Raw genomic sequence first — 17,837 nt, 5'->3', positions numbered from 1 at the left:
GGATGGATCCAATTGGTTTCCAAACTACTGTGTGGAATCCGATGCCCCCCAGTGGTTCGTTGGATAAACTAGTGGAGGAGTGGCGTGTCCATCTTTCCATGGCCATCGACAAAATCGCACCCTGTCGCCCTCTCTGCCTTTGCACCAAGTTGGCCCCTTGATATATAACGGAGCTGCACTGGATGAAGCAGGAGCTGAGGCGGTTCCAGTGAGTGTGGAGGTGGGGTGAGGATGAGGAGGCAAGAAGGGCATCCTTATAGGATGCTTATGAAAGCCTATGAGGTGGCAGTGAAGGTGACAAAGGAGGAGTTCTATGCCGCCGCCTCCCTTGGGTCTGCCAGCTCACACCCAGCACAATTGTTTTAAAAAGTTTGGTCCCTGGACTCCCTGCCTCAGGGCGACTGCCAAACTGCAAATTCGGGAATTAGCGGCAAGGCCTTTGGGAGCTATTTTGTGGGCAAAACATTGTCCCCCACAACACCCTACCAGCCATGGTTGACTGAAGGAACTAGAGGCCCCTTGGCCGTCTTTGGATCTGTATTGGATCATTTCAGTCTGCTCTCCCAGGATGAAGCCCACCACCTGTCCATTGGCCCCTTGCCCGTTATGGCAGGCGAAGGCCAACACTGGTGGGCTGTGGGGTTCCTTGGAGGCCATTGTCAATCTCTTGAGGTCTAGGCCCTTTCCTGGAGTGTTGAAGGAAGCGGTGGTGCGGCCCCTCCTAAAGAAACCATATTTGGACCCCACCAACCCATCCAGTTATGCTCAGTTTCGAACCTCCCATTTCTGGGTAAGGTGATTGAGCAGGTGGTAGTGGAACCATTGCAAGTATTCCTGAAGGACTCTTCTGTCCTGGATCCATTCCAGTCTGGCTTCCACCCTGGTCATGGGATGGAGATGGCACTGGTCATCTTCACAGACAATCTCCACCAACACCTGGATCAAGGCGGGTCGGCGCTGCTAGTGCTGTTAAATTTCATGGCAGTGTTTGACATGGTCAACTACGACCTGCTGGCCCACTGCCTCGCTGATGGGATCTGCGGTACCACCTTACAGTGGCTGATCTCCTTCCTCATGGTCGGGGACAGAGAGTGGTGCTTGGGGAGGAGACATCACCTTGCCACCCCTTCGTGTGTAGCATGCCCCAAGAGGTGATACTCTTCCTGATGTAATTTAACATCTATATGCACCTCCTCACCCAGTTGGTGTGGAGTTTCATGTTGAGTTGTCACTAGTATGCTGACACCCAACTGTATCTGTTGATGGATGGACGGATGCCACCCCACATAGTTTGGCCAGGGCCTTAAGAGGCCGTTACTGGGTGGTTAAATCAGAGCCAACTGAAATGGCATCCTGCTAAGACAAAGGTCCTGCGCCTGAGCTGCAGGCTGTCAGGTCTTGGGGTCCAGCTTTCAGCCCTTGATGGTGTGCCATTTACACCCGTGCTGGCAGTGAGAAGCATGGCTGTAGTCTTGGATGCCTCCTTATTGATGGAGGCCCGGGTCACAGCGGTTGCCAGATCGGCCTTTTTCCATCTTCACCAGGTCAGGCAACCCTACCTCTTGACCCGCAATCTAGCTGCAGTGATCCATGCAATGGTCACTCCAGGTTGGACTACTGCAACTTGCTCTATGCTGGGCTTCTCTTGGGTCTGCTTCAGAAGCTGCAGCTGGTCCAAAATGTGGCAGCGCGTGTTCCGACTGGGACTCCATTCCGGTCACATATAACAACAGGCCTGGGCCAGCTGCACTGGTTGCCAGTGGAATTTTGGATCAGGTTCAAGGGGCTGGTCTTAACCTTTAAAGCCCTTAGTGGATTGGGACCACCGTATCTGTGGGACCACCTCTCACCTTATATTCTTTAGAGGATGCTCTGTTCAGTGGATAAACATCTTCTGGTGGTCCCCAGCCTCAAAGAGGTTCACCTTCCCTCAACCAGGACCAAGGCCTTTTCAGTCCAGGCCCCCACCTGGTGGAACTCTGTCTATGGAGGCCCAGCAGGGCTAGGCTTCCGCCAGACCTGTAAGACAGGGATGTTCCACCAGGCATATAGTGGTTGAGGCGGATGGGCCATAGAACCGGCCTCCTGCCACAGGCGGGGGAGGGGCAGGTTTCCAATCCCCTTATTTTGCGAACATCTAGCACTTAGTATCCCAGCCCCATGGTTTACTGTTATTGCTGGGTCATGCAACGTGCGTGCTGCTGCCGCTATCCTTTAGAAATCGCTGTTTTATTTGGTTTTAGTTGACTTAAATTGTTATGCTGTTTTATATTTATTGTCCTCCGCTCTGAGCCCGCTTGTGAGGAGAGCAGACTAGAAACATAATAAATAATGCCTTTAGAATGGGTCCTCAGCCAGTTGCCCTGACTCAGGAAAGAATGTATAGGACAAGCGCAATGAAATGACCTGGGGCTGGAGGAAGGGGAGGGCGCGCCCCACCCACCCCCCGAGCTCACCCTTGCCCCCAGTGGTTTACCTGCAATTACTCAGAGAGGCTGGCTGGGGATACAGAGCGAGGGTCCACTCACGCGGAGATGGTGCCCAATTCTATTTCTCTTTTTCACCAGAGGCTGGAGAGAGGGGAGGCTTTTAATCGATTGCCATTGGGGGGGGGGCGGGGGGGGCGGGTAAGAGAACCTAAATCCTGGCAAGACTGAGGTGCTCTTAGCAGATAATTAAGTCACATAGGAGTTGAGGCATCAGTGTACTTTGGATGGGTTTACACTCCCCTCTAAGGGAGCAGGTTTACCACCTGGGGCTGCTCTTAGGCCCAGGGGCACAGATGAAGGTTCTCATCTAACCAAGTTACCCAACTTGGGTTGATGTACTGGGTGCAGCCCTTACCGAACACATATTCCATGCTCAGATCATATCTAGGTAAGATCGCAATAATGTACTCTGTGTATGGCTGCCCTTGAAGACAGCTTGGAAACCTGAATTATTACAAAACACAGCCATGAGTTATAGGGAACTCATCTTGCTAGTTTCAAAGAACTGTACTAGCTGTCGATTAGTACTGTGTTCAATTCAAAGTGCTGGTAGCCACTTTAACGTCCTGCATGGTCCGGGAGAAGGGTGCTGACAGGACTGCTGCCGCCATACAAACCGTTCTGGTCGCCACTTGGAGGTTTGTGTGGGCTTCCTCGTGGGAAAGACAGTGGGGAGGGGGCTCTTGTAGCAGGGCATCACGGCTGTGCAATTGTGCGTACCCTCCCGCCTCGTGCTCAAAGTACCCACGGCAGAAGTCCGAGGGGCAGAGCCTTTGGCCACGTGCTCACTTACCTGAGGTCATGGGCAGCGCGGCCAGACGTTTTGAAGGGTGCGTGAGCAGGTGATTGGGTGCGGGGAGGGGGGGGGCTCATCTGCCCCGGAAACGGATGCGGATTCCCCCACCCCCGTGGTAGTTCCCATTCTATGCTCCTTCAGGCCATGTGGGCAGGGCTGGGCACTCGGAGAGGGGGCTGAGTTTTCCCCGGCAATGGGCCTCTATGGGCTACGCCACCTTTTTCTGTGGCATAGCTCTTTTGCGCCGTTGTGGGCATTCCTGCGCCTGGCGGGGCTTAGGGAACGAACTAACTCTGCCCCCTCCTGCGCTGGCGCGGGGCCCTGCGCTGCTTCTCCGCCTCTGCCTGCCCGCTATGCATTCCCGCTGGCAGTGGCCCAATGGCTGTAGCTTGCCTCATGCTACCGCCGGCGGAAGGGCATTTGCGCCCACGTAGGAGCCACTTATGCCCATGTAAGCCTTGGTTCTCTCCCTATGCACTCCCCCCGCCTTCTTAGGATTGGGCTGTTAACATCCTAAATAAAATGACAATTCTTATAAAGCCACTCTTTAACCAGTTAGCAGATCTCCAAGTTAAAATGAAAGTTATCCAAAAAAACTGATAATGGGTAAGACATCTCTTAACTCTGCAAAACGTAATTCATAATCTGCAAAAGGAGAATGAGGAAATGCATGAAAGGCTTATAAACCTGGAAGTAATAACGTACCAGTAGAATCTTAAATTTAGGGGGTTACTAAGGAAATAACAGCAAAACAAGATCTATCTTTATTTTTAGCTAACTGGATTACCAGTTTTTTGCATCCAGGTAAAAACATTATTCCAGTAATCTCCAAAGCCTACTGGGTCGGTCCTTTAAAATCAAATAGGAAAGCTCCAAGAGATATCATTGCTACTTTTCCAGACTGGGAGACAAGGAAAAGAATTCTAGAAATTGCCAGGAAACAAAAATTGTTCAAGTGGTTAAAAGCACAGGACTCTCATCTGTAGAGCTGGGTTTGATTCCCCACTCCTCCACTTGAAGCCAGCTGGGTGACCTTGGGCTAGTCACGGTTCTCTGGAGCTCTCTCAGCCCCACCCGCCTCACAGGGTGTTTTGTTGTGGGGATAACAACATACTTTGTAAAGCGCTCTGAATGGGCATTGTCCTGAAGGGCGGTAAATAAATCAAATGTTATTATTATTGCCAGGAAATATTGACCAGGAGAAGAGATCTCAAACCGATTACAGAAACACTACGAGATGCGAAAGTAGAATATAAATGGATCAATTACTCCAAACTACACATCCACTTTAAGGATAAAACTGGACATCTCTTCTACAGACCCATTAAAACCAGCACAAAAGAGGAAACTCATTCAACCACCTACTCCTTATAAAGAAAGCAAAATCCCAGTTCGAAATGACTGAATAACAATAATGAAGAATGTATTGTCGAAGGCTTTCACGGCCGGAGAACGATGGTTGTTGTGGGTTTTCCGGGCTGTATTGCCCGGAAATAGTGTGTGTGACACTGAGAGATCTCTGTCTTTTGGTGCTACACCTCTGAAGATGCCAGCCACAGCTGCTGGCGTAACGTCAGGAGCTACAATGCCAAGACCACGGCAATACAGCCTGGAAAATCCACAACAATCAATAATGAAGAACATTCCAGGAGTTGGGAAAATCTGTTTCTTTTCTATACAGCTGGGTGCCCTTGGGTCAGTCACAGCTTCTAGCTCTCTCAGCCCCACCCACCTCACAGGGTGATTGTTATGGGAATAATAATGACATACTTTGTGGACCGCTCTGAGTGGGTGTTAAGTCATCCTGAAGGGCAGTATATAAATCGAGTGTTGTTGTTGTTATTAAAGTCGGAGAAAAAAGGGAGGGGGAAGTAATCAGAATTTAGAATTCATGGTTTAAAACAAGCTAGCAGTTTGTGTCACTTCACTGTATGGAGGTTTTGAGGGGGTGGGGGGAGCCAGTTTTTCTCTTTGCTCCCATTAATGACAGCCCCCCAGATGTTGTACAAAGACCCACAGGAGACTACTCCCTACAGGGTCTTTTGGGGGCTGTACAACTAGCATGCTTTCATAATTAGCCTCTTGCTAGGAAATAACCTATAGCTAATTTTTATTTTGAGTTTTCTAGTTTTTGTAAGGGGGAAGGAAGGGGGGGAACAATTACAATCATAATAATGCCATATAATCTTTCTACGTGGGAGGGGGGTAAAGGGAGATAATTTTTTTCTTTTTCCTTTTTTAGGTTTATACACAAGCATAGAATCCATACTATATTACTTTGACAAACTTATTGTTGGTGTACCATTTACAAATGCTAAGTTATACTGTTTATAAGCATTTCAAAATGTAAAATCTCAAAATGCGTAACACAATCTAAATATTACAGATTTTTGTATTTAACAACTCTGGGACAAGACCTGTCTACCAAACATAACAGATCAAATTGACTCTCTAAATCTTATCAGAAACTAAACATGCAATTGCTAAATATCAGACTGGAACGTTAATCAGCCTTGGAACGCGATTAGATCCATCAAGTCAATATAAAAGGAATTGATCACCAACAATGTAACATCACAAGAACAGTAATCTGTTATAGTTGTTGTACTCATTGTCAAAAAAATTGTTGTTTGTTTAAGAAAATGAAAATTTGATTTAAAAAGACAAAAGGGTATTCGAGGCTGGCCCAACGGCGGCATCAGCTCCACCCCGACCCTGACCAGGTCTCCGGCGAGCATCAGTGGCCCCTGAGTGGGCAGGTGAGTGGAAGGGCTCTTCTTGGCTGTGGCGCCGGATGAGGGGAACAGAGTCCATTCATCCTTCAGTGGCTGCTTACTGAACTCTCACTTGCCTGCTGCTCTGCAAGGGAGGGTCTTGCACCTTCCTCCCCCTTGCTTGGCTGCCTCCCCCTTGTCAACGTGTTTCTGGGCAGAATTGCCTACAGAAAGCAGGCTGGGAGGCCCCTGAGGGCTTCTCCTGGAGACAGTTAGGAAAGAAGAGGCGGCAGCATCTCTAAAATGTAAAGTAAACTTTATTGTCCTTGAACCACAAAATAGATTTCTTTGGTTGTACAAATGTCACTAGTTACAGTCTGGTCTCCCTTGGAGTGTCCCGGGAGAGAACAGGCATGCCACAGCCCAGCACCTAGAGAAGTCATAAGTTAGTCAAAGAAACCTCCTGACCACCCCCCAAAATTGCTCATTAAAAGCAAAGGCTAAAATTAGATTAAAATCAAAAAGCTCTAATTGTTGATGTAGAAGCAGCCACCACTGAGACACTGGGAGGAGCCCTCCCACTCCAAACCCCCAAAACTGACCTGACGTGTTCTGATAAAACAACCCCTTGGTTTTGGCATGCCCAGAGACTTTCAGGAGGCCGAGTCAGTTCGGAAGAGGCTGCCCCGGCAGGTACGCGGGCAAGGCAAGGACACAGATCCCAAGTCAGTCCATTTCTCACCACTAACCACGTGACCACTAAGTTGCTGGAGCACACAGCCACCAATGACCCCGTCAGTCATCTCCCCCCCCCCCAAATCGACTTTCCCCCAAACGGGCTCCAGAAGCTGGAAGAAGGGCTGCAGCAGCCTGGCCACAAGCCTCACACGCGGCTCTCCGGGGAGCTCTCTCACTGGCACTGACTGATCTCTGGTGTTTGCTTGCCAAGCCGCTATTTCGCCCACCCGCCTATGCTGTGCTACTCCACTCCAAACCCCACGGCCCCCGCTGACCTGCACCTTCTATCTGCATCACCACTTTCTAAACCAACTACTCTGCCCCTACCCTTTGCTCCCCCCTCCCACTGCTCTATCTCTGCTACTGCTGAGCAGGTATCATAACTTGCCTCCTGACTTTGTTTGTAAGTGAGACCGATGTGCCATCGCTGCTTCTCACACTCATGCATGCACGCACGCACGCTCTCTCTCTCTCTCTCTCTCACACATACACACACACACACAGAGTTGTAAAACATGCCCTGTCTTGGAAATCACTGCCCTGATATTACCTATCCTCTGCGGAAGAGGAGGGCAATGGCAGAAACCAGCCAGGCTCCTTCGCCCCTTTGCACCAGGACGCTGTCCTCCTCCCCACGCCTTCCCGTGCAAAGGTGGGGGGACGCCAGGGCATGAACGATCCACCAGCTATTTGGCAAATACCCCCTGGGGCTAAGGACAGGGCCCATGTAAGTCGTCACAATGCAGCTGCAGCTTGCTCGCGCACACACGCTCCCACACAAGAGACGCACACGCCACACACCACTGCTCCCCTCCTCCTCCTCCGCGGCTGCCAGTCCAAGTTATCTTGGAACCTGCCCCAGTGCATCGTGAGAAGAGGAGGAAGCTTCACAGCCTGAAAGAAGGTTGCTGAGCTTCCGAGAGCTCAGTTCTGTCCAGTGTCACCGAGGAGGAGCAGCTGGTGCCAATCCATGCAGTCTGCAGAGCTGGCACCCTTGCTTGGTTCTTGTGTTGGCCCAGCGGGCAGGACCTTTATGTCGGAACAGCAGTCTCCAGGCTGTGCTGAGCGTGGCGGAGCTTGCGCTTGCTGTTGAAAAGGCCCAGCTCTTCCCGAGGGGAGGTGCTGGGAGTCAAGGGACCACGTGCCAATGGAAGCTCCGGGTCCTCTGCCTGTCTGTCTTGCTCCTGGCTCCCTGGAGAAGGAACAGAGAGAGAGAAGAGAGAGAGAGAGAGTGCGGATGAAGAGGAAGGCAGCCCCAGTGGCCCCTTTCGCTCCTCTCCAGGGAAACAGTCGGGAAGGCCTCGGCCGCCGCGCACCCACTCCTTGCTTCCCTCACAGCCAAGACCCGGCTTTAGGCCCAGCCCATCCTGCCAATCCCAGTCAAAATCTACCCTCCACCCAAGAAGTGCCAGCAGAAAAGGTTCTTTTCCTGCACTGCCGACAGGTGCAAAGAAGAAACTGGCGCCATTTTGGAGCAGACGCAGAGACTGGGCGGGGGACATACCCACGGCCGAACCTTTTCAGGGGGAAGGGAAGTGAGTTGTGAGGGGCACAGGAGCCACCTTTACACCTGGAAGGCCTTCTCTCAGAACTGCAAAGCCACCCTTCCTTACAAACCCTCCGAGGCAGGGACCTTAAGAATAGCTTCCCACTGGGAAAGCCTTTGGATCACTGCGCACACCTTGTGCCACCGAAGTCGCAGCTCTCAGCCTGCCCAGGTCCCACGCCACAGCCCCAAAGGGCTTCCAGTCAAGGGTCCCCCTTCTTCGTAAGTTGCCACAACTAGCCAGCCTCCAGGGGCATCCCCCAAACCAGCAGTGGGCGGGGCATGCTGACTTGCAATTCCAGACTGTGCGCGCGCGTGCGCGGGGGTGCGGGGTGTGTGGGGGGTGCTCATCAGCATTCTCATTCCATCCCACCCACAGCTATCCTGGCTCATCATCACAAGGTGCAGAAAGGCAAAGAAGGAAGGGAGGAGTCCAGGCTGGCCCGCTCCTCAGGGCCAGGAGACAAGTCGGCTTCAGGACGGCCACTCACCTGAGCTGCTGGCATCATGGACAAGTCTGCAGGTGCCGCCCCCATCGGGAGTCTGGGAATGACAAGAGGACATTCAGACCTGGCTGCCCCAGGGCCTCCTGCCCTTCCTCCAGGGTCCCAGCCAGCCAGAGCTGGATTTCCTGACCCAGCAGATGCAGTCATAAGGCAACCATCACAAAGCCTGTGCAATGATCCTAGAAGGAACCTGAGCAAACTGGCAGGGGGAGTGGAGCGCAGCGGCAAAGGAGAGGCGTTGGAATGAGGCGCACCCAGGAGGCACAAATCTCCACGGCAGCCTCAGCAACGCACAGAAGTGCCCGCAAAGACCACCCTCTCTTTCCAGTGCCCACCCTCCACAGCCCCAAGGAGAGGATCAGAAGAGCAAGACTGATATAGAGGCGGGCAGGTCAGAGGGACAGCTGGAAGGGCTCCTCCCCCAAAGAGATTCTCCTGGCCTCTGGCAGTGTGAACAGATTCCACCCTTGGCTGGCTCACTGCCCTTGGCCATTAGGTACCCGACATGTCAAGACCTGCTGGGAAGTCCAGTCCGGACTCTGACAGTGCCCTCAGACCACGAACTGGCCTCCGTAGATGACAGGTGGCGCTACCCTTGAAGACTGTCTGGAAGCGACACTTGGCACAGAATGCCGCGGCCAGAACGCTGATAGGGGCAAGTCAAATGGGCCATATTGCTCCAGTTTCGTTCCATCTACAGGGGCTCCCAAATTTGCTCCCAGGTCCAATGCAAGGTGCTGGTATTGGCCTCTATAGCCCTTATGGGAGTAAGGACTGCTTCTTCCCATGTGAACCCACCCAACCAGAAAGGCCGCCCGCAGAGGCCCCGATTCAGGTGGGGGCGGCAGAGGAAGGGCCTTCCCAATCACGGTGCCCAGATTCTGGAGCTTGTGATCTTCTGCCATTTTTGTTCTGCTTGGCATTCCCCCACTAACTCTTATTATAGCCTCCTCCATTTGTGTGTTTATAAGATTTATTTCATTGTTTTAAATATTTTCTAGATACTGGTATTTTAAAAGTTATTTTACTGCTCGGAATGTTTTAATGCTTGCCACCTTGAGAACCGTGAAGTGGGTGCAAAGGTTGGCAATAAATGAATGAATACAAGAGCGCCATGCTGGGCCAAATCCTCTCCCTACGCGACCAGCTCGACAGCGGGAACCTCAGCAGATCCACTGCGGACTTGAGGCCTCAAATGCCGGTGAAGCTCTCAACTGCCTCCAAAGAGGACCACCAAAGGTCTCCTAGACACAGCTCCACAACAGCCAGTCCACAGGCTCCGGTTATCCTTTCACTACGTAGCTATTCAGGGTGCCTGGAGGCTTTCCTACTCCCAGCCCACAGGAGAGAGCGAGAGAGCAAGTGCCAGGCAAGGACTGCTTCCAGGCTGGCTGCCGGAGCCCACACAGCATGCTGCTTGTACCTGGATTTCATAAACAGGTTTGGAAGAAGGAATGGCAGCAAATTCCCTGTAGACAAACTTCTTTTCAGGCATAGACTGGAAGGATCAACAGAGAGAGGGAAGTGGGAGACAGAGAAATAAAGAGAAGAGATGAATAGGGAATGCCCAGGCGCAAGAAGGGGGGCTCAGGAGCCGGGGTCCTGGGGAGGCCAGCTGGTGATGAGAGGTGCCCAGGCCCACGGGTGCTTTGCACACAGGGGGCAGAGAGGAGGCAGGCCGGGTCTGCAGGAGAGAACCCCTGGCAGGGAGAGGCTTTCAAGCGGCTCAGAGGTCGAGGCGGGACTATTCTGATGGCCGCTCAGAAGAGGCTCTCGTGGCATGGAGCCTGACTGCGGCCCCAGGCTCTCCCCTTTACCACCCTATCTAGAAGGCAGCAGGTAGCCAGCATGGCTCCAGAAAGCACCCTACTTCTTTCTCCCTTGCCAGACACCAAGAGGCAGGCCTGTATGCAGTCAGTGGGGTGCAAAGGCACCTCAGAGGGAGGCCGCCAAGGACACCCAATGGCTGCGTGGAGAAGTGCTCACAGCCCCTGGGACACAAGGGCTCCCTTGCAAGTCTCTGCGGACACCAGTCCAAAGGGCGTCTGCACAGGCCACTTGATGAACACTCCCCCCCCCCCCGGACAGAAAACGGCAGCCGTTTCTAGTCAGAGCAACAGTAGACTGTGCCGCGGGGGCGGGGAGAGGAGGGCATCTCTGGCAACACCAGCTGAAAGGAGAGCAAAGCCAAGGGGAGTGGGGAGTGGGGAGCACAGGCATATTGCATACAGCAGGGATGACCCATCAGCAATGGGTGTCGGGCACAATGGACTCTCTCGTGCATTACCCAAGGCAGTAGCATGTGCTGCTCTCACGGAACCAGGCAAGGAAGAGCCTGCCCCAGCGAAACCCACTAGCTGGGCCCCAGGAGGCCTCAAGAAGCAGCACCCTCTGCCCATCCAGCCCCCCCCCCAGCCCCCTGCCCTGGATCCGCCTCCTACCAGCCTGCCTGGTGAAGCCACGTTCCGGGAGCTGCCATCTGTAAGAGAGGAGGCGACTGAGTTAACCACCATCACGCAAAGGCTGCCCTCTTGGGCCCCCCGTTTGCCCCAGCCTCTCGATCCTACAACCCAGCCTCCGCTGCCAGAAGGGGCTCCAAAACAAGTACCGTCCAGGGGTGTTGGAGACGGAGTGGGGGCCGGCGAGGGCGACTCTGCCAGCTGTTCCAGAGTGCCGCGCTTCTTGCCCTCCTTGGATTTGGCAATCACCATCTGGGCTTTGAGGGCATCTTGCTCCAGAGACTTCATCCTATACAGGGGGAAGAACGAACGAGAGGAAAGGTGTGAGGGGAGCTGGTGTGCAGCTGGGGGGCCAGGGAAGCGTCGCTTGCACACACAGCGCCATCGGACGCGCACACGGAGGGACCACCCTCAGGGCCACGGGGGCCTGCGCTCCACAACCACCCCAGAGGACACCAGAGGACACCAGAGGGCCTGTGGGGATTCTTGCCCAGAGTGGCGGATTTCCTGTTGATACAGCAAGGGACACCTCGAATCACTCCAGCCATCGCAACCTAAGTCAGATGCGCCTGTCTGTTAGACGATCCTGAGACTTTACTCTTGCTTAAAGTGGGCCCTGTCAGAGGGAAGAGAGCCCAACCCAGGGGAAGGGGGCTGGCGAAGGGAAGGGGCCTGGCCTCCTGCCCATGTGCAGCAGCCCCTTGTTTCGGGGGCAGGGTGAGTGGTGTCTCGGGGCAGGGCCCTGCTCTGCACAAGGGGGTGGGGAGCTCTGCACACCTGGGTTGGCCTGCAGGCACTGGCACGCGCGTGGCAAGGCCCTGCCCTGGTGCCTGTTGCCGGGCCTGGTACAGCCTCCTGGCCAGGTCTTGCTCGTACTGTTTAACACTCTCTTCTAGGGTGGAAAAGCTGAGAAGAAGAGGAGGAAGACCACGCAAACATCATGATGGAAAAGCAGAGAGAAAGGCAGACAGACAGACAGACAGAAAGACTGGACAGAAAGGGCAGCCCAATGAACTCTGGTGGGGAGAGAGCTTGCTGGCCCCCTGAAAGACCCCCCAAGACCAGCTCAGTCCACCAGAGAAGCAGAGCAGGAGGAAGAGGAGAGAACATTCAAGGGGCCAGAAGACGGAATGGGGGTCTCCCCCCAAGCATGTGCCTTGAGCAGAGACCAGGGCTGAGCCTGGAGGAGGACAGAGAAACACAGAGATGGAAGAGACCCCAAGGGCCATCTAGTCCAGCCCCCTGCACAATGCGGGGAATTCAGAGTTACCCCCTGCCCACACACGCTCCCAGTGGCCCTGCTCTATGCCCACAGGAAGGCAACGAACCTCCAGGATATCCAGCCAACGTAGCCTGGAGGAAAATTCCTCCCTGACCCCAAGTGGTGATCGGCATGACCCTGGGCGTATACGAAAGGGCCACGAGAGCCTAGAACCGCTCGTCCCCTCACGCCCTCCCACTCCCGAGCATCATAGCAGTCAGGTGACCATCTAGCCTCTTCTTAAATACCTCCAAGGGACGGACAGCCCACCACCTCCCGAGGAAGCCTCTTCCACTGAGGGGCCGCTCGGACTGTCAGGAAGGTCGTTCTAATGTTTAGCCAAAAACTCTTGTTGCTTTAATTTCAACCCGTTGTTTCTGGTCTGACCCTCAGGGGCAACAGCAAGGAACTCTGCTCCATCCTCTATATGACAAGCCCTTCAAATACTTGAAGCAATTTCCCCCTGGAGCCCTCCAGCCCAGCAGCAGCCCCACTCCTGCCCCCCCGCCCCCCATTTCTGGAGCATCAGGAAGGTGAGTTACGTGGGCTTCACAGTTGAGGAGGAAGCCCAACAGCCTGCAAAAGCCTCACGCCACAGTCCTCTGTTCCACCCATAAGGAACTCTGCATTTCTGGAAAGTTCGCCTGGAGGCCAGGGGTCCAGTCCTCCCCCATTCAGCAAAAAGAGAGTGGGTGCCCCGCACCCGCTCAGTGTAAGTCAGGCCCGCCAGCCCCCTGCCCAACACTCCAGCTCAGCAGGCAGCGATCCCGACCGACAGGGCAGAAGGTGATGCCATCAGCGGAAGAGTTATTTTCTCCACGGTGACAAGGCAGGCAGATTCAAACTAGTATTTCAGGGGCTTTTCAAGTAAGAGTTTCTGCTGAGAATGTGACTGGCAGCAATTAGAACTTCAGGTGAACATTTAGTCAGGAAAAAGTTAATTTTATTTACTAGAACTGGACCCTAAAAGGAAACAAAGAGACAAGAAAGAGAAGGAGAAACTGGCCCAGGAAACGCTTTCAACTGGCACTGCCCTCTAAAGGGATCCGGCGGTAGTAGACGTGAAAGACCCCTACCAGCGACCCCGCTGAGCGGACGGCTGCCCGTCTGCAGAGAGAGTGCCCTGACCTTGACAGACCAAAGGGCTGGTTCAGTCGAAGCCTTCATGCCCTGACCTGGATAGCTCACGCCAGCCCAAGCTTGTCAGATCCCCGAAACTAAGCAGGGTCCACCTTGGTTAGTCATTGGATGGGAGACCTCCAAGGAGGAAGACCAGGGCTGCAGAGGCCGGCCCCCGGCAAGTCACCTTGAAACCCCCAGCAGGGGTCGCCATCAGTCAGCTATGCCTTGATGGCACTCTCCACCAGCACACAGAGCTTTGTAGGTGTGTCTGTTCTTCCAAAGAAGAGACAGCCCAGAGCCACAGGCGTGCAGGTCCCCTCTGTGGACGTGAGGATCTTCACCCGGAGAGTGGGAGCCATGAGCTCTTGCGCAGACACGGGCGTGGCCTTGCTCAACTCAACCCCTTGGGTCAGGGGCTCCACCTGGAAGCCAGTGACCTCTGCCAGCCCTGACCGCGGAGTCGAGTGCTGCCCTCCCGCCCGGGGAAGGAACTGGCTGCTGTCACATGACACCGCGTGCCTCGGTCTCTCCCGTAATGTGCCCTATGTGGGGCGACCCAAAGGGACGGTCTGGAAGCTGAAGCTGGTGCCAAATTCTTCAGCTTGCCTCTTAAACCAGACAATCTGGTTCAAACACACCTTAACCTCAAACAAAATGTACGGGAGAAAAAGTGTTGATTTATTCCTGCAATAACTTAAAGCACAGGTTACATTTAAAAGGAAATCTGTTCCAAACTGAAGTCCAGACAGCGTAATTGTTCTTGCTCTACAGCAGCCTGTGTGACATGTCGTGATCAGCGTGCCAGGCTAGGGCCTGGGAGCCCGGAGTTGGAACGCCAGGGAAGCCCACCGGGTGCCCCCCTGAGCCAGCCACAGCCTCGCAACCGCACTGGGTTGTCGTGAGTATAAAACGGAGGAAAGGGGAACGATGAGAGCTGCCTTGGGTCCCCGTTGCGGAGGAAGGCCGGGCGGAAATGAAGTAAGGAAGAGGGAAGCCTGGGGGACAAGAGGGAAGCCTGCAGGACCCCAGAGGCCCAGGGGCGGAGCAGCAGTCCCTCCGCACCCCTCTGAGGCCTGCCTTTGAGGTGGGACCGAAACCACTGCAGAGCAGGCCCCCCCCCCAAGGGATACCGTGACTGATGGTATCCAAAGCTGCCCAGAGGCCCAGGAAAACTGAGTCACCCCCCGCCCCGCCCTTGTCCATCCAGGACAACCATGGTTGCTTCAGTCCCACAACCAGGCCTGAAACTGAAACCAATCCAGTCAGCCCCCACTCACAAACGGGTGGTAATTATTCGGCCTCTGCAGGGTTGCCAGGTCCCCTTAACCTCCCAGCAGGAGGAACCTGGCACGCACCTTCTCTCGCACACGCGCTCCTGGCATAGTGCGATGACTTCACTCCTGAAAGTGAGGCCGTCGCACAAGTTCCCGTGCTTTGCACCAGCCCCAAATGGCCCAGCACTAAGTGCAGGAGGCTCCCGGGGCTGTCGCGGTGATGTCGCTTCTGGGAGTGACACGGCCATGCTGCACTGGAAGCGTGCCGGGGGGGGGGGGGCGGCGGCAGCTATTCCCTTGCCTTTCCCCCCATCAGCCAAGTGAGTGATGGTGTGTGTGTGTGTGGGGGGGTGGAGGCTGGGAGCGGGGGATCCCCTGCCCCCACTGTGGGACTGGCAACCCGAACCTTTCAGGTTCCAGAGGAGGGTCTTTTAGGAGTGGACACACCACTGCTCCCTTCCAGGCAGGGGCAGCCACTCCAACTCAGGCGGGCCTTAAGGTCTCCTGGACCCACGGCCACCCCCCAGCAGATTGAAGCAGCCAGGAGGGCAAGGCAAGGGTTGTGTAAGCAGGAGGCAGGCCTCAGACTTGCAAGAACCCTGTCCGCATCCTCAGGCTGTATAACCTGAACGGTCTCCCACTCCACTGGACAAACTGGCACCCGGGGGCCGTCCGCCCCTGTTGCTGCTAAAGAAGAGGAGTCTGAGTTGGAACAGATGGGAGCGATCTTATCCGCACAGTGACCCCTGAGGGCTGCAGAGCAGTCCACCTCCTTCTCCTGTAGCCTGGAACCCAATAGGCCTGCCTGCCCAAAACATCTCCGCGGGCCTGCATGGGGCGGATGTGCAAACGAGGTTTGTAAACATCAACCATAATAATAACAACATTTGATTTATATACCGCCCTTCAGGATGACTCAACACCCACTCAGAGCGGTTTACAAAGTATGTCATTATTATCCCCACAACAACAATCCCCCTGTGAGGTGGGTGGGTTTTAGCAGCCCAGAGGTCCATCTAGTACACCACCGCCTGGTGTCAAGCGGTCAACCGGATACATCGGAGGGCCAACAACAGAGCAGAGAGGCTGAAGTTGCAGTGAGATCTGGAGGGTCACGGCTGACGGTGGAGGTTCTCTTCAGTCACCAGGGCCAGCAGCCACCGATGCCGCCGCCCCCCCTCCAGGATCCTGCTTAACCGGCCTTAAAAGCCATCAGTACGGCCAACATAGTATCTGATGAAATGCGCTTTGACTCACAGAAGCCGATAACCCGGAAAAATGTGTTGGCCTTTCAAGATGCTACTGATTATGGCCGTCGGTAGCGAATTTCACAATTTAATTACCACCAAGTAAAGAAGTTCTTTTGACTGTCCTGAACCTGCCTCCCCCAAGAGGGAGAAAAGAGCTCCATCTCAGGCAAAGACAAAAGGGCGTGGCACGGGCTGGACTTTCTGAGCTAGCGCTCGCATCCCTTGCTGGGCTGCTTTCAGCTGGAAGTGGTGTGTGTGCGTGTGGGGCGGGGGGGGGGTTGCTTGAATCCTGGGGGTGGGGGACTGCAGAGGCCCCTCCCCACGCCCCCCCTCCCTTACCGGGCTGCTCGCCACATGGCTCTCTTCTCCGCCTCCAGGGCCCGGCGCTCCGCTGGAGAGAGCTCCCTGGCCTCCTGAGCGCTGAGCAGCTCCGGGCTCTGCATCCGCAGGCGCTCCTGATGCCGCCGCTCTGCTTTGGCTGTCCTCACCGGCATGTTCCACTCGCCCCCTCTGGGATAAACGGGGCTCAGCCTGGCCAAAGAGGACAGCACAGAGAATCACACACCCCGCCAAGGTTGAGCACTGGGCCTCCCCCCCGCCCTATCCTCCCCTCTTACTCAGACATGGAAGCGGGTGGCTGCTCCGGCCTCAAGCCCCCCTCCAGGGAGTTCCTCTGAGAGTCAGGGGGCCCGTCAGACTCCGCGCACCTGGCCAAAGAGGAAAGAGCCGTGAGCCATCGCCCCACGCTTCCCAGAGGAATGACGGCGAAGGCCAGCTGAATCGGCATCCTGGGAACCTTCCATTTATCCCCAGACGTCTTCGCAGCTGCGGAAGAAAGCTTGAACGCCCCCCACCTGGGACTCAGGAGGGCTCTGGCCCTAGCTGCCTTCGGAAGGTCCAGGGGGCTGATTGGCCTGGGCAAGAAGGGCGTGCTTCCAGGAGCACCGAAGGCATCACAGCCTGCCTTTCTCGCCGAGACTTGTGGCAGGTTGCAGAATTTAAAAAGCACGGGCATCCAATGGACCGTGCAACCGCAGAGAAGGGAAAGTCAACGTAAACAGCAAGCTGACTCAGGCCTGCTAACGCCAAAGGCAGGAGCAGAGGGATGAGGCCATGCAGCTCACCAAGCCGCTGGGGACAGGAAAGCCCTTCCGCCGTCCAGCTTCTCCACCCTGTACTCGACTCCCTCGACCACGATGCTCGACTGAGCACCCAAGCCTGCTGGCTGCTCTCCCGTGTCAGCCTCCTCCGGTTCCTCCTCGTCCTCCTCTTCCAGCATCTGGGCTCGCTTCTGCTGGAGTTTGCGAGCTGCACAAAGAAGAAATTAACATGGTGGAAGCAGAACAGAGCAGCTGCTTCTGCGGCCTGTCCTCAGAGCCATCTTTACCCCCAGAACAGGACAGCTGACGTGACCCCGACCGCAGAACACGCAGAACACGCAGAACACGGCTGCACTTACCTGTAACTGTGGTTCATCGAGTGGGGTCTGCGCATGCACAGGCCAGCTGTGGGTATTCTAAGGCTCTTAGAGGCATGACACGCTTGCCCAACCTTTTCATGCTTCCCCCGCCCGGGCATGCTTATAAAAGGACGGGCAAGTGGCTCCCTGCCTCAGTCCTCTAGGCCACCGTTGAAGAAGCAGAAAAAAGGCTCATGGTGGGGATGGAGGGAAGGGTGTGCGC

At 54.9% G+C, this 17,837-nt stretch overlaps 1 protein-coding gene across 10 annotated transcripts in view; it reads right to left on the bottom strand.

Annotated features, from left to right (window-relative positions):
* Positions 1-6,298: 6,298 nt before the first annotated feature.
* The window catches only part of SCRIB (scribble planar cell polarity protein), an 85,124-nt gene continuing 73,585 nt past the window's right edge, over positions 6,299-17,837 (bottom strand). For 8 of the 10 annotated variants that reach the window (XM_054984892.1, XM_054984897.1, XM_054984893.1 and 5 more), the window contains 9 exons: positions 17,280-17,463; positions 16,773-16,862; positions 16,495-16,686; positions 12,026-12,154; positions 11,398-11,537; positions 11,231-11,268; positions 10,213-10,287; positions 8,775-8,826; positions 6,299-7,929 (listed from right to left, as the gene is read on the bottom strand). In XM_054984892.1, the coding sequence (XP_054840867.1) occupies positions 7,769-7,929; positions 8,775-8,826; positions 10,213-10,287; positions 11,231-11,268; positions 11,398-11,537; positions 12,026-12,154; positions 16,495-16,686; positions 16,773-16,862; positions 17,280-17,463 (1,061 nt within the window). In that variant the 3' untranslated portion in view covers positions 6,299-7,768. The remainder of the gene's footprint in view (positions 7,930-8,774; positions 8,827-10,212; positions 10,288-11,230; positions 11,269-11,397; positions 11,538-12,025; positions 12,155-16,494; positions 16,687-16,772; positions 16,863-17,279; positions 17,464-17,837) is intronic. The other 2 variants (XM_054984896.1, XM_054984899.1) reach the window with 2 other exon arrangements.

The sequence above is a fragment of the Eublepharis macularius genome, chromosome 7 (genome assembly GCF_028583425.1).
Source record: "Eublepharis macularius isolate TG4126 chromosome 7, MPM_Emac_v1.0, whole genome shotgun sequence".
Lineage (NCBI taxonomy): Eukaryota > Metazoa > Chordata > Lepidosauria > Squamata > Eublepharidae > Eublepharis > Eublepharis macularius.
Note: the sequence above shows the minus strand (reverse complement) of the source record. Positions and strands in the feature narration are given on the sequence as shown.